At 34.0% G+C, this 15,958-nt stretch overlaps 1 protein-coding gene across 1 annotated transcript; it reads right to left on the bottom strand.

Moving 5' to 3' along the window:
- Positions 1-1,539: 1,539 nt before the first annotated feature.
- Positions 1,540-9,162, bottom strand: LOC146993765 (uncharacterized). Its single transcript, XM_085826528.1, has 2 exons — positions 6,481-9,162; positions 1,540-2,810 (listed from the first exon to the last, which is right to left on the bottom strand). Exons 1-2 carry the CDS (start codon positions 6,610-6,612, stop codon positions 2,586-2,588), a joined length of 357 nt encoding a protein of 118 aa, XP_085682654.1. The 5' UTR covers positions 6,613-9,162; the 3' UTR covers positions 1,540-2,585.
- Between the last annotated feature and the right edge of the window lie 6,796 nt (positions 9,163-15,958).

The raw sequence follows: 15,958 nt of genomic DNA, 5'->3' as shown, positions 1-15,958 counted from the left end.
TCTTGAAATCTTTAAAGAAAATGAAGTTAGAGTCGAGACAGCCGAGTTACGTTTTATTCAAGAATTTATTCAAAGCTAAACACTACACGGAATGATTTATCAATCAAGCCTGTTTACTAACAGTAGAGATTATTATTTATTTTTTCAGTTATTAATTGGGGTTTCTAATGGAAATTTCTATATTTACTCTTTGCAGACAAATTTCGACATTTAATTAACAAGTGCCAATCATTATTGAGATAATAAATAACAATGCCAAATATCTTGATCATGGTTAATATCCTCAACACTACTTTGCAAGTAAGCTACAAGCATGCATAAAAATTACGCAGAATTTACTTTTATATATTAAACATTCTCCAAATTTTTATCCAATGGATGTAATGCAAGGTGGTAAAAAATAATAACTTTTGTTTCTGACAATAATAACTTCTGTTTTGTTTTGTTTTGTCACGCATATAAAATATATGTTTGAAATATGGTAAACTAAAACTACTCAATGTCTAAAAGGAAGTAATTAATTAGTTTAGACTCTTTTTACAAAGTTATCAGGGATTTATTTCTATTTAAAACCTCCCACACTACTTCTATAAACTTGTGGCTTTAAGAAAATCTAGATGCGGCTCTCGAACATTCCTGAATTAAAACGTGCGGCCTTTACTGACATGAAGTTTGGCCAACCTTGTTATATATCTATGTTTTCTTCTTGTTGATTAAAACATGTACACTTTATTCTTCATCGATCCTGTAATAGCTAGGCTTACCATAATATTATTTTTTGCTCAAACCAGAAGAATTTTGAGAAAATAGTCGCACAGAAAATAAAACCTAAAATAGCAACTACTAAGAAGAAAGGAAAATAAGGAAAGACTGAAAAGCCTAAATAAAGAAGTTATTAACAAAAAAATAACAATGAGTTAAAATATATTTTTAATAACTCAATATATTATTCATTAGTATTTACCATTAGTGTCCAGTGTTTTTATCACTAGTGTGAACTTTGTTATTTTAACAGTATCGGAAAACGTTCACTGCAATTTAGATGGCTATTAATTTTGAAGATTAGTAAAGGTTTTACTGTTGATACAGCCAGTTTACCTCTTTCTTCAAAAAAATTTTTATGATGCTCATACTTGACAATATTATGAGCATCATAAGAACAACAAATAATTCGGTGAATAATTTCATAAAATATATGTAACCAAAGGAAAGCTTACATAAGGAAAATAAAAGAAAAAACTCTAATGCTAAAACAAATCTAAAAAAATTTTAAGACGTGTGATCTCTCTTCCTAGATGCTAAGTGTTTTTCCTAAGTGTGCATTTAAAATTCTAAATTGGCAAAACTGTTCCTTGTGCTTCACATCTTACCTAACTTAAGAATATGCTGCGAAAGCTGGACTACCAGGGAAGCTCGCGAAGCTTCAAATGCCGCATAAATGGAAATTTCAGATAGTTGGGCATCAAAAATGGTAGCAACTCAAAGGTAAAAAAAAAGGCCAAATAAATGGAAGAAGAAATTTTTGATAAAATTATAAAAAATTCTCCTTGTTTGTTAAAAACTTCAAATTGTAAACACTAATCTAAAATTTATAACATACCGTATTTATAAGTACTGTAAATAGGGAATATTGTGAAATCTTAATGAACGATGGATTGCAGAAGTTTAAATTATTTTTACGCTGATTTTACATAATACTTTTCCAAATACTTTTTATCTATATCCAGATCCTGTACCCTAATCAGGAATGGTAAATGCACTAAAGAAGAGTAATAATATGTCTTTAAACAAACAAGAAGTTAGTACTGAAAATTAAATGAATTACGAGCTATTACCGTTTACTCTTCGTCGCATATCTGCCAGCGTGGTTAAGGGAATTATCTTAATATCAACACTGATGTTTCACACACTTTTAGATATGTTTATTACAAATACTCTGTATAACTCTCCAAATCCCGCCTATTCATATCAGTCAATAGGTGGGGTTTAGAAATTAGTTGTAAAAATTAGGTGCAGCCAGAGTTTGATGACCTGCTGTCTTTGTTTAGTTTTTGCTCGCATTCAAGACACGTTCTCGATCTTTTTATTTTCTAAATTAGACATGTCAACGAGAAATTGGACTGCAAATTCGGCTCCTGCCGCGAATATCCGTCGGTTTAACTTCTTTTACAGTCAGAAATCTAAACATGCTTCGCTACCCCTCAATCGTCGAATTTTTGTATCGTGAAGGCCAAGATGTCATCACACGCACTATGGGCGGAACACTCAACTGCCTTCTTCACTCCGGCGCATGTTATTTTCTGGACAGATTTGGAAAAGAATGTTTCGAAACGCTTTTGGGGATGTGGCCTCATGCGTAAAGAAATGAGCCAATCACAAGATGCGATTAAAAGATAGTATTCTCATGTTCTAATATCTAATCTATAAGTAGATCACCGGGCGTTAAAGGGATAAATTAAAACCGTCTTTGCGGTACGCAGCAAATGGAAGACAGAATTTAAGTAAAAGCAAGAGAACTAAAATTTATTCTAAAGCCACCACTCAGCCTAAAATAGGCGAGCAGTTTTCTTTAATATCACTTGTATTCAATGAATTTTGCTAAAGGGACTCCAACTCCAACCTGCGAAATCGCAGGTTGTGTTCCGGGTATCGAACTTTGATGCTTCTAGGAGCGCTGCAGGTAAGGAAATGCCGAACGTAGTTCTCGTGGAGACAGGATAGCAGATGCAGGGGGTGTGACCAATGTCACGTGATGAGCGATAAGACGTCTGGTTGGCGATGAGGTATCCAGGCATCGTAGCGCTGTAAATCTGAAGTTTTACAATAGTTATACATAAAATAGTACTAAATCAGTTCATGAAAGGTGTGTGTTGCAGTCATAAATGCAGAAAATAAAATACGATTCCAAAAAGTAAAATAGTACATACAGGAAAAATATAACTAATATCTTGTGGGCGTGGCTGTGTGTGTCACATCATCCGGCTAAGATTTCTAAACATCATTATTTACAAGCTAAAGGGATTGCAATTTTAAAATACATATACCGTAAGAGTATGTGAAAAAACCAGCAAGTAATAATTTGGAAACTGTTTTTTAATAATAAGTATCTCAAACTGGAATTACAATTTTAAAAATTTACACTATCCTCAAATCGAGCCCAGTTTTCATGGCAGATTCATTTTACGAAAAGTATTTAAAACAATATTGGAATTTGGAGAAGTACGTTTCCCTAGTATTTTGACAGTCAAACCTATGTATTTAATTGTTTAGAACTAATAAAATGTTCTTACAGATTTTCTAAAAGCGTTATCAGAGGTATTGATCGGTAGCAATGAACAAAATGCTAATATTCATTGGTAGCAATGAACAAGAATGTCACGCATTTTTTTTTAGAAACTGAAACGAAATATTTTTGAGATTTCCTGCGCAACTAATCCTCAGTTTTAATGCTTTGTATTAATCTACGCATGCCTGATATAATTTACGAGACTCAAGTAAAATTGCGAAATCTTGATCTGCATTTTGTTACTACAGATTTTCTCCTAAATTTTGGGACTTGATTCATCATTATACAAGCTGCAATATAGGTAAAGAAAAATTACGAAAGTAAGATATACTAACAATGATTGTAATGCAAAGTCATATGAATGATCAAGTCTGTAACTTCATATCTTTCAATAAGATTTATATCAGAGTTTGTAGACTTTCAGAAAAGTTACTCATTTTCGTTTTTTAATATAATCAAAATGATATAGTTCGACCCCCTCATCCGCGACCATCACCGCAAACACGCATGCGCCATTCGGACCGAATTATTCTCAAAATAGAGTAGAAGGAAGGGAACTTTCTTTCCCTCCAGCATAGCTCTTTCCGGAGAAGAGAAGACATATCACGTTGCAGCAAGTAATACCGTCCCTTTTTGGACGAGTCTATGTGTTTTAGCAGAATGCCAACCAGGGTTGCGCTTGAGACGGTCGAACTATATGAAAGTGGACTTGAAACCAGTAAAATCTTAAAAGTTCTCAAAATTCTTGTTATGATAATTAAATTATAATAAAGCCAATTAACTGAAGGAAAAATGTGAAAATGAAGGTGTTTGCGAATTTTCGCAAACATCTTCATTTCAAGAACAAACGAAAATTCATTTGGCATCGCAAAGAGCGGAAATATATATTTTCAATGAGATTTATATAAAAGTTTTATTACAATCCTCATTCTAGAGCGAAATTTTGCGTTTCATCAGTTACAAAGCTTTGAACTTTCGCAGATTTTAAAGCAATTACTTCTCCTTCTTTTTAAAAAATGAAGAATAAAAAACATTTAATGCGTTGTTTAGTACATTTTTAAATATATATAGAAATATTTGTTTTCACAAGTCTTAAATAAATATGTTGCAGGATAACTCAGGAGGAAAAATACAAGTAGGTTCCTCTTTCGCCTATCACTTTCAAACATAGTTCAAAGCTAAGATGTCATTACGTGAAAACCCCTTGCTTTAAATAACTACATAAATTGCGAAATTCTCTGTCATTTCATAAACGCTATCGCTCCATTTCAAAAACATGCTTTGCGTTTATATTGTGTTTCTTTAATCTAAATAAAAAGTACAAAGTAGTTTAATTATTTTGAACCTTTAAAACTATTTTCGGTGAAATCTACTGTAACATACTGAATTTTTCTTATTTCAGAATTTCATATACGTTTTCTCCGCATTTGATTTCATAATTAATGATTATTACAAATTCAACAATGTGGTTAAAGAAGTCATCTTAATATCGCTCTAAAAGTTTTAATCTATTTTAGATTTCTCTGTTTCAAATGCTCCGCAAATCTTTTAAGAAGTAGGCGGGCCTTAGAAATAAAATAAAAGTAGGGTTTTAGCTAGAGTTTGATATGGCCTTTTCGAAAGTTTGATTTCTCAAAAATTCGAGCTAATTCATAATAAAAATGTTTAAAGTAATTTTGTTCTCTAACTTATTATTGAAGAGCAGTTTAATTCTCTAACTAAAAACTTTCAGTGTAATTTTAATGGCCCGAAACTAATTAATAATATATGTAATGTGAGGAACAGATGCTTCATACTTTTCAACATTTAATTTTATCTTCCATTTAATGAGCCAGGATTCGAGTGCAAGTATATGTTCTTGTAATGATTGTGCCACTGAACTCAGAAACGCATCCACTCCTATACCATTAGGGCTCTATGTAAGTGCACGGTTCTCCACTCGGTCGAACATTTTCAAGTATAAAGCTTGCGGATTTTAGGCTTACTTAAACACTTTAACCGGCAGATTTATTAAATTTTCATTGCTGTCGTGAGCGAGTTAGCGTGCCAAATATATTTATGGATTCATAAATCATGTTTAGTTACAATAATGATTGTGTAACACAATTAAAATGTAAGGCAAGTGATTAAGTGAATTCAGCATTATATTGTTGCGTACCTACGCTTTCGTATTAGATTGAATGGATGCAGGTCCGACGATGGGCTAAGATTTATTTTATCAAAAGAACACTTCGCATTTCGGACATTTCCGCAGAAATATTCGTCTAGGTGTTCACAGTGACACAGGCCACAATCAGTAATGAAAGTTCAAACTAATAAGCACTTTAAACACAACGCAATGCAAAGCGCAGTTAAAGAGCGAAGCTAAACCGGAGGAACTTGGAACACACACTATGCTAACAGATAACAAGAGCCAGGACCGTCCGTCGAGAGATGAAAACCATATAAGAAAAGAAAATAGCAAATGCTGTTTCTTCCTTTATATTTTTTCACCCGGCCGCAGAAATATTTCTAGTACTTTCTGTTTCCCGAAGTTACTGCAAGGCAATATGAAGGTGGAATTATGGTTACAGCGTTTAATTAATCACAATACCTATTACGATGATACCAGGATCTAGTCAAAATATTTGCAAAATGCCGACATCTCGCTACCAAGACACCTATTTACACAATATTAAATAGACTTGCCCCTCTATTCTTAATTTTTCGGCATAGTATGTCTCTCTAGATTTATTATAATATATTGCACAGAAAAATACAACAATTTCACATATTTACACTAAAATCATGTCTTTATATACAAAATTCATAACATTACCACCCTCAATAGGACTGCACGTCCCGGGAAATGCGATCCCTGAACAGGAAGCCCATACTTTCAAATAAGGAAAATCAATGCAATATTTAAAGTATAATTTCAGTAAAAAACATAAATAAATTAAGCACTAAAATCAATAAATGAATGCACAATTTTACACAATTAAAAATAAATAGGACAAGGGTCTTGTACAGTATTTTCATTATATACACTGTGAACACCACGTACTATAGCATAGTAAGAGGCTAGCCTGTCGTAATGAACGACGTTCGGCTTAGAATCCTTATCGGTGACTTACGGATCCCAACTACGACGTCGTTAGGACTGTGTAAGGACCGTCCAAAGGTGATTGTAGTTAGGTCCAAAGGTGATTTACCTTTCTGTCGAATAGGATTCCACAGCATATCTTGTCCCCTTCGATGAATTGATCTCCTGTAGCTCTTGTGTCGTTACGATGCTTTATCTTCTCTGTCGCCATGTTGACTGGGTCTCGTACAAACTTGTGCATCACTTCCAATCTTGCCTGGAAATCTTCGATGTACACATCAGATGATAAAGGCGCTCTCGGAAGGCTACCAAAGACGAGAACACAAGGCACACGAAGGTCAAGACCGAAGACAATCTGAGATGGGGAATAGCCGGCAGTCTCGTGGACAGGACAGCAATAGGCCAATAAAATCAGAGGTAACTTCCTGTCCCACTCCTGCTGGTTTCTGTAACGAACGAGAGGTTATTAGGGACGGTTCGTTTAAAGCTCTCTCCCATGCGGGCCTGACTGGGGGTGTAAATGTGTTGTAACAACTTCTCACATTGTTACGTTGCTGCCTATTTGGCAGATCAAGAGCTGCCATTGATTGTAGAAATTATTTGTGTAGTCCAATACATCTCATCATCTTCGAGTGTGGCCCATATAAAGCTAAATGGTTGGAATCCTCAGCATTAAAGCATCAAAATGAAGAGAGCCGCTATGCTATAGCTGCTGAATGGCTGTATTAAAGCGAGTACCTGAATATGAGAAGTTTTTGCCTTTCGATTATTTGACAGGTAAATAAGCATCCTCGTGTATTATTGAAACACGTCGAAAATTAAATGTTACGCTGTTTTTACTTATAGTGGGGAAAGCAGAAGTAGTTAAGGATTAAATGTGCTGAACGCTAGGAGAGTGATCCAGATCGAATTCAAAAAGAGATAGGGTGAGTATCCGTGAAATTACAAAAAAAAAAAAAAAAAAAAAAAAAAAAAAAAAAACTAGAAAATATACTCAGAAATTTCCATTACCTTCATCTCACAATATCTGCACTCTACCTTCGTCTCTAAACAAATCTTTAAAATATATGGAACTATAGTAATAGATAAGACATCACATTTATCGAGAATCATCCTTTATTTCCGGTTGCAACATCACATTATAAAATGTAGGCAACAAATTCTGAATTCAGGCGAGCATGAAAGAATTTCACATTTAGAAAGTTAGCGGCAACTATTAATACGTTTCCCAATAACACCTATATTTTGAGGTGTTTTATCCTTCTTTGCTCATGCCACATTTTTAGCAGATCAGAAAGCTATACAAATTTTTACTCAGTGCGGCAGAGCGTAAAAACAGAAATTTGGCTCGGGTAGTGGAGTGCTCGCCCCTGCGTCAAGAAAAGGTAGCTCACGGTAAATCCATTTCAGGGACAATATTAGATTGTGGCTGTTCGACTTGTAAGATACGAAAAGTAGTGTAGACCTATCACATATTTAACTTTGAATTAAACTTTGCGTTTATAAATATTTGAAATTTAACTACAAAACAAAACAGCCTCATCTTTGTGATGCTATTTTTTTCTTCCAACCGAGACAGTAGTTAATAACGCTGACTCTGATACCGAATGCTCTGTGCTTGAATCCCGGGAAACGCATGTATATTTGTAAATATATAGTCTCTGTATAGCATGGATACACTCTAAATATGCGGCGAGTCGAATGTCCTTCAAGAGGTAAGTGGTAGGAGAAAAGGGGTGTGAGACTCTCGGATCATTCTCCCCAGCATGTGCTCCCTCAAAATTGGGTGCGGAACTGAGTAAATTCGCAGTGTCACCTGTGTCGGGCCCAAGGATCATGCCAACGACGAGCGCAAGCTTGACTTCTTGCCATCAAGAACGTGTAATTTCGTGGGATTGATCTGATTCAGACAAGCGAGATTATTAAAAACAACTACTTTTATTACAGGAAGTCATCGGTTTAGATTTGTGTTATAGTTTCTATTATAAACCACGAAAAGGGATTAATCGACTTTTATTTGGATTTTTATCCAAATTTGCTTTGTGATTACAACTAATCAGTGATTCAGAGTACTATTTATTCAACAAGGATACAAATACAAAATTTTAAATGTTAGTGTTTGTATGTTGTATACATAATACAAAATTTTGAATTTTAGGGTTAGGTGTTTACATGTAGTACAGCTTTGAAATACGTTTTACATAAATCAAGCGGATATATTTCGCATATGTAATTTTCGAGGTAATGATACAAAACAGCAGAATCCATGATCTCTCAGACTGAAACTCTGATGAATCAGCATTTTATAGAATGAAGAAAACAATAATCCTGTAAACCTGTGGTTTGAAACAAGAAACCGTTGAAGAAACGTTAAGGGGACAGCGAAAGCATTTTTCATGCGATTAAATAGTATTATTATGACATTCATTATTATGGCAAGAATTTTTAGAAATTTTAAGATTTTAATGGTTTTAAGCCATGTTTTATATTGACTTGATTACCATTAAACAAACATGAGTAACGCCTTTTAAAATTTGCAAACTGTGGTATAAATATTTTTCAAAAATTTGAAGGTACAGACTTGATTATTTATGCTAATTTTCATTACAATCGTTAATAGTGTATTTTATTTTCATAATTATGCTTTTGCAGCTTGAGTAATGACGACTGAAGTTTTACTGATCCTCACGCATTAAATTAATGTGTACAAATGATTAGAGATATGATGATTAAAAATATTTAAAAAATCTTGTAACGAAAGTGAGATACATTTTTTCACTCTGAGAATCAATTTTCCGTACCTAGTTGAGTCACGTAATTTATGTGAGACTTGAGGAGATTAATACAAAAAGATTAAAATGGAGACTCTGCTCTGAAGGAATTCTCAGAAATACTTCATTTCTGTTTCTATACAAATGCAGGGTATTCTCGGTGTCTGGTATCTATAAATATAAGCAATTATCTCTGATAGGTTTCTAAGAAAATTTCTGATACGTCATTTTTATTTCACTAATGTTTATACAAATGAATGCAGCTTTCTGGCTGCCAAATATTTATGAAATTTACTTCGTCAGATTTCAAAGTATTTCAGAATTTTTCACGAACTGCATCTGATACAGAAGCAAGTTTCGATTCGATGATGCCATGGATTTTTAAAATTATAGTTTGCGATTACAATTATTACGAAAAATTAAATATCGAAGAAAATTAATCAATTTTTCTTTTACTTCCAAGGTTTTCATTTGCTCTTCCGCTATATATATATTTAAATTACAATATGCTATATATTAAAAAAGTGCAGTCAGAGAATTTTTTTTTAATTAAACTGTGTTGCCCATTTTAGGCAGAGAAGTGGCTTTGATTAAATTGCAGATTTATTGTTTCCTCTGCTTGGTTTTGTACTTAAATTGTTATTTCCATTTTCTGATTATCACCAATGCTTTTAAAAACGTCGTTAAAAATTTTTATTAAGCCTTTTTCGTGACGATGATTCAACACTTTTTTATGAAAAATACAGAATTTTCAAAAAATTCTAAAATCCTTGTCTACGGTTGCATTTCCTAAAAAGTACGTAAAGGCCAATTCACCGAGAGAAACAAAAGTAACAGTTTGAAGGTTTTAAAATTTTTGAAAAGAAATTGATTTGTTCTTTAGAAAGTGAAATTATGTTTCATTCACGGGCGTTTTTCTAAAACCGCACGGTAAGAGTTTATAAATTACAGTATTTAAATAAAAGTATATTCTTTCTGCTAAAATTTCAAATATTGAAAAGTATTTTAAGTGTAGAAGGTTAAGTATTCTCAAACGTCTTTTTGTGCTGTGTTTTTTGGTTCGATTTTTTTTTTCTTTTTTTGTGCGTTATATGAAAATTTCAATCAAATTGGAACATAATTGACGAAGTTATCAATAAAAATGTCATTTTCTTGCAACCGATGCCCCTTCTGAAAGAGATTCAAAATTCCAAATGAAGCTTCAATCCTTTATATCTGGCTACCGAGACATGTACAAGAGTCTAGTCAAGCAGCAGTCGTCGCAAAACCTAATCACCGACTACACGGTAACTTAATAAAATCAACTCCAAACGAGTGCGAGGTAATATCTTCAAGTGACCAAAGAGAATTTGAATCAAGGTCCACGGGCTCCACTGCACCCCTCCTTCTTCCCACATTTCCTTGTTCCAACCATGTTCGCCATTTCCGATGCCCTGTGCTCACATCCATGTGGGTGTCAGCTGCGATTTGACGTAAGGACTAACCCGCCCTTCTCAATCCGATCACCATACCCCTCGTGAAATCGTCTATCTGCTGGAAGTGCCTTCGTTGACGGCGGCCTGGCATTCTTTCCTATCCTAAATCCTATTACTCGTATCTTCCGGAACAAAAGGCCCACCAGCGGCAGAGCGGTAAAGTCGCTGAACACTGGTAGTTCGGTCCGAGGTTCGAATTCCGCGACCGGGCTGGCTGCATGGGCGTTTTCGTGGTTTCCCCCATGTGTAACGTGTATACGAGCCAGTTTACCTTAGAAAGTCCTCCACGAAGGCATCCCTCCCCTTAGGCAGATAGCCCTAGTGTGCTTTGCCATAATTAAATTAAATACATCACCTCCGGGACAAAAATCAACTTTCTTCGATAATTCTGGCAAAAATAACGACACGAATATTGCTCATTCTGCACGTTCCTTCTTTTATATCTTATTTCACGTGCTTCGGAGAGCTGCGCATTTTACGTCATTCGCATAACCATGGACCTTATAAGAAATAGACTAACCCAAATGGGTTTTCCTCCCTCGTCTGAGGCGTTCCCGGCTGTCACCTTGATCACATCTGGAGGAGTAGGGACGACTTGCAGAAATTTAACAGTGGTTGCCTATTGCAGCATGTATAATTGTCAAGAAAAAGCTGCTTGTAGCGCCTCATTTCACAAATTAGAATTTCTCCACATTTTTATTTTTCAAATTGAGACTGATTTTTAAAAATTTAGCATATTATCCAGCATAATTAACATTCCAAATAATTATAAAGCTATTGCATGCTTTCAGGGCTGGATTATTTTTTTAGCTTTTCATATGCTGTAAGGAAATCTGTAGCTACTTCTTTCAGAAAATAATATTTTAAATCTGAACTCATAGAAAATTTCAAAGAAGCAATTTTTATGCTTTATTGGTGTAAATAAGTAAAAAATACTAAAATATTTAAAAACGAATTTTGGGAAGTTTTGTATAAAATTCTAAATTGTGCTACTTTTTTAAAATTATACATGAATATTATAACACAATTTCTATAAAGGAATTTTGTTTCAATTATATTTCATAATACATCTTAGTGATAAACACTTTTGACTCCTTAATAATTTTTATACACTTAATTCTAATATTAAAATTGCATTTAACCATAATAATTTTGCTTGTATTCTATAGTGATTATTTTTTAATTAATTTTTAGTTCTGCGTAAGATTTTTTTTTTTTTATTTACTATTAATTTAATTTATTAGTCCAAAGGGGCGGTAGCCTAGAAAGGCTGTTAGTTTCGAAGCGGCATTTTGCGCTGTTTTACTATAAATGTCCGTGTCTCGTTGCAAATTGTTGTTACCAAATATTATCGCCCTGTATTATATATAAAGAAATTAAATATTGAAGAATCTGCATGAATACATGTACATTTCTCGCACTGTGAAAAACGACAGTATCTAAAGCCATCAAATTTTGAATAATGTAATCCTCCACGCGAACATGGGCATCCACACAAAACGTTAAAAAAAGGTTCCTTTTGGGCGTAATATAAAATCTGAGAGCTTCTATATTTTATTTTACCCTTTTTTTTTCCTTCGTAATGAAGGGAAACTCAGAAAATTTTATGCTCCGAATTTTATAAATTATTAAAATAAATATTCCACTTTATTGTTAATAAGTTAATGATTATGTAATCAAATAAATGATTGTTTTGTAATGTTATTATAGTTTTGAAAATCACTGCCTGAAAATAGTCATTAAATAAAAAAAAAGTTATCAGATCTTGTTTAATTTTACCTTATTTATTTCAAAGCATCACGTATTATCAATCTTATTTAATTTTACTTTATTTGTACGCAAAATTAAGTCCATGAATTTTGTGCCTAGAATTTTTACCGTTTTACCAAAGTAAAGATGTTTGTACAAGAATTACGCGAAATGCAGTAAATATGCGCGAAATGAAGTAAAAAGTGCTTTAATGAGATATATTAAATCCTATTTGAAAAAAACTGTGGCGTTCATAATCTCATCACTATACAACGTATCAACCTTAATACGAGTAATTAAAAAGAGTTATGTAATACAAACGCCATAGGTTTCAGTGTTGAAGTAAACCATATCGTCCCTACTCTTTCTTGCCGACATGTCGGTGACTCGCGCTCCGCCCACTGGGTTAGTCTATATCTTATAAGGTCCATGCGCATAACTCAATGACGTGCGTCTGCTCTAAAATTTTCATAAATTTCTGACCACTCCTTTTTGGTGTTGCATTTTCAGTGTCAAGTAATGTATACTGGTAAAGGCCGTTAATGGTCAATTGCGTCTTACTAAGTGATAAGATATAGACATAGACATAGACATGGTTCGAAAAGCATTCGATGAGAATTGTAACTAAGTGCTGAGTTGGTGGGCAAGCGTTGTACATTGCAGGCGGGTGGAAAGTAAATGGTCGCAAATTGGGAACGAAATGCAAAGTAGTCTCCGCCCATCGGAGTTAGCGTTTGCGTCGCGCGATTTGAATGCAAACGCACTTTTTGTTTTTTTGGAACTCCTCTTTGGATGACGATTTGTGGATTGAAGAGTTTATGCTTTTAAAATCTATTTAACTATAATGATATATTCACCAGTCGCCTGCACATATGATGAGTAAAATTATAAGAGAACAGGAAAAAAGTGAGAAATAGGAATTTTTTTCAAATCCACCGCTCTGCCTATTACAAGTAGAACAGTTTCGTTTAAAGACGTGCAACCAGAACGCCTAAGTTGTATTAATCTTTCGAAATTTTAAGTAATATATAGCACAAGATTATACGAAAAAGCTAGTAAATAAAAAATTAGTTATAACATTTTCATAATACAATGTTAAACAGTAAATATAGTTTTGAAAATCCATCGCGTCATCGAATTTGAATTTTTTTTTTAATTTGAAGGTCTAAATTTTCTGAAGTATTTAACAGTACAATCTTCACGCGCTGCGTTCCTTTGTTTAAAAGATAGTAAAGTGTTACGACAGGTTTACTTATAGTGATAAATTCTGATGCCTGCTTGACCCATTTTTACTATTTTAGATCCGCACGCATGGATGGATAGCAATAAACGAGAATATCAGGCGTATAATTAGAAACAGAAACGAAGTTTTTGTGAGATTTCCTTCATGGCCAAGTTTCAGCTGCATTTTGTTTTATGGTTTTCATTTTAATCTTTTTTTTAAACAAGTCTGTAATCGAGTGCACACCGATTTAATTATGGAAGTTCCCACAGACTTCAATCATCATTGCACAAACTCTGGTAAAAGTAAAATATAATTATGAAAATAAAATATTCTAACAACTATTGCGATGCCAAATCATATAAATAATTAAATCTGTATCATCAAATCTTTGAATAAGATTTGTATCACAGTTTGTAGAATTCCAGAAGCAGATAATTTAATGGCAATCAAAATAGTGGGAAACTGGGTTCAAAATCACTGACATCTTAAAATATCTGCAAATTCTTGCCATAAAAATTAACTTCGTAATAATGCTAATTAACGGAATGAAAACGTATTCGCTGGCCGCGTACGTTTACTTCAATAACTCAAGATTCCAAACAACTAGCTTTTAGGATACGTGTCTTTTTCGTACTATAACATATTTATATATTTCGTACTATAACTATAATATATTTCGTACTTAACAGTGTTTCAGGAGCACTGGTGGCCGAGACATTAAATCGCTTAGCACTGGTAGTTACGACCTGGGTTCGAATCCAGGCTGCATGAACGTTTTCGTAATGTGTATGCTAGCTACTTTTTTTCAGACTTTGCTACACTAAGCCATGCCTTTTCTTAGGCAGACAACCCTATTGTGCTTCTCTCCGTATTAAAATAAACTAAATAAAACTTGACAGAATTTCAGTCTAACAGGCCAGGTACTCTCCTATGTTGTATCAACAGCTTGGAAATCATATCGTGTTTGTTAAGGTGAGATTTCGCAAATCGCACGGTAGTCCAGTTTGTAAACCATGTTTACTTGAGTTGGATAAACTTTAAAACAAAGCTAAACTCTCTTCGGACACTCAACCTAACAGCTCACATTCAAAATTATCTTAACCTGTTGAAGAATTAGTGGTCTTAACCACTATTTAATTGTAATCAAAAAGCAGATTTGATGCAAATCCAAATAGAATATTATTAGGCCGTTCTTGTGGTTCGTAACCGAAAATCATAAACGATGACTTGTTGTAATAAAAACATTATGACAAAGATGAGGCTGTCTTCCCTTCCAGTTATATTTCAAATATTGACAAACACAAAGCTTAATTGAACGTTAAATATCAAAAAGGTCTACACTACTGTTAAACTCTTACGCAGGTTGCTATTGGCACAGGCAGTATCAAATTTTTACACTCAAGACGGATTTTGAAGGACCTACCTTTCTTTTACTGCGGTAGTGGCGAAGACTCTGCTAACCGAGCTGAATTCGAACATTTGAGCCCTAACGCACTGTGCTTGTTTTCCGTAAATTTCTTATCTGAGTATCAATTGTGGGACGAGAAAAGCAGGATAGTACACCTGAAAATATAGGAGTCAGTAAAACTTGTCAAACGTTGTCACAAAATTCCTAAATGTGAAATTCTTTAATTTTGGTCCGACCTGTATTCGATTCTTGGCGAATGGGCTGGCTACATTGTTTTCCGATGTCGTTTTCATAATCTTTAATGTCGTCTAAATCCTTTTCGTAATTTTCCCCATGTCTAATGTGTATGCGAACCAATTTCCTTCAGAAGGTCCTCCACGGAGGCATCCCTACCACTAGGCAGATAGCTCTACTGTGCTTTACCGTATTCATGCGTTCTTCAGAGTTCGAACATGAATCCAAGGCATCCAAGGCAACCAGCGTCCTAACTCCATTCCAGAAAGGACTCAAGAGAAAGCATTTTCAAGTTTTTTTAGCCAAATAAATTTCCTGATTATACCTGGAGTTCCGTTATGTTCATGATTGGATGATAATTATGTTATAATCATGACAAATATTTACAATTATCCGGCAAAGTTTTGGACCGCTTTTGGTCTATAGGATTCGAAGATATACGTCTATAGGTCTATAGCTCCTATAAGTCTAGAGGTCAGTTTTCGTCTATAGGATCCAAGATAGCATTGTTGGCATTAAAGAATCCTTTACAATCAAATTTATTAGAACATTCTTATAAATATATCGCAAGAGATGGTAAAAGTACAGTCCAATGATGCTGAATTTTTCTAATATCAGTAACTTTACCAGGGTAACATACTTTGATACGATTGAACTGTTGTCCTTACGAATTTTCTCTTACATCCACTATGTGTATCCTTTTGTTTTTGCGCTATTTATCAGGA

Source organism: Stegodyphus dumicola, chromosome 11 (assembly GCF_044657685.1).
Source record: "Stegodyphus dumicola isolate Sdum_Otavi_A_Nest chromosome 11, ASM4465768v1".
NCBI lineage: Eukaryota > Metazoa > Arthropoda > Arachnida > Araneae > Eresidae > Stegodyphus > Stegodyphus dumicola.
Note: the sequence above shows the minus strand (reverse complement) of the source record. Positions and strands in the feature narration are given on the sequence as shown.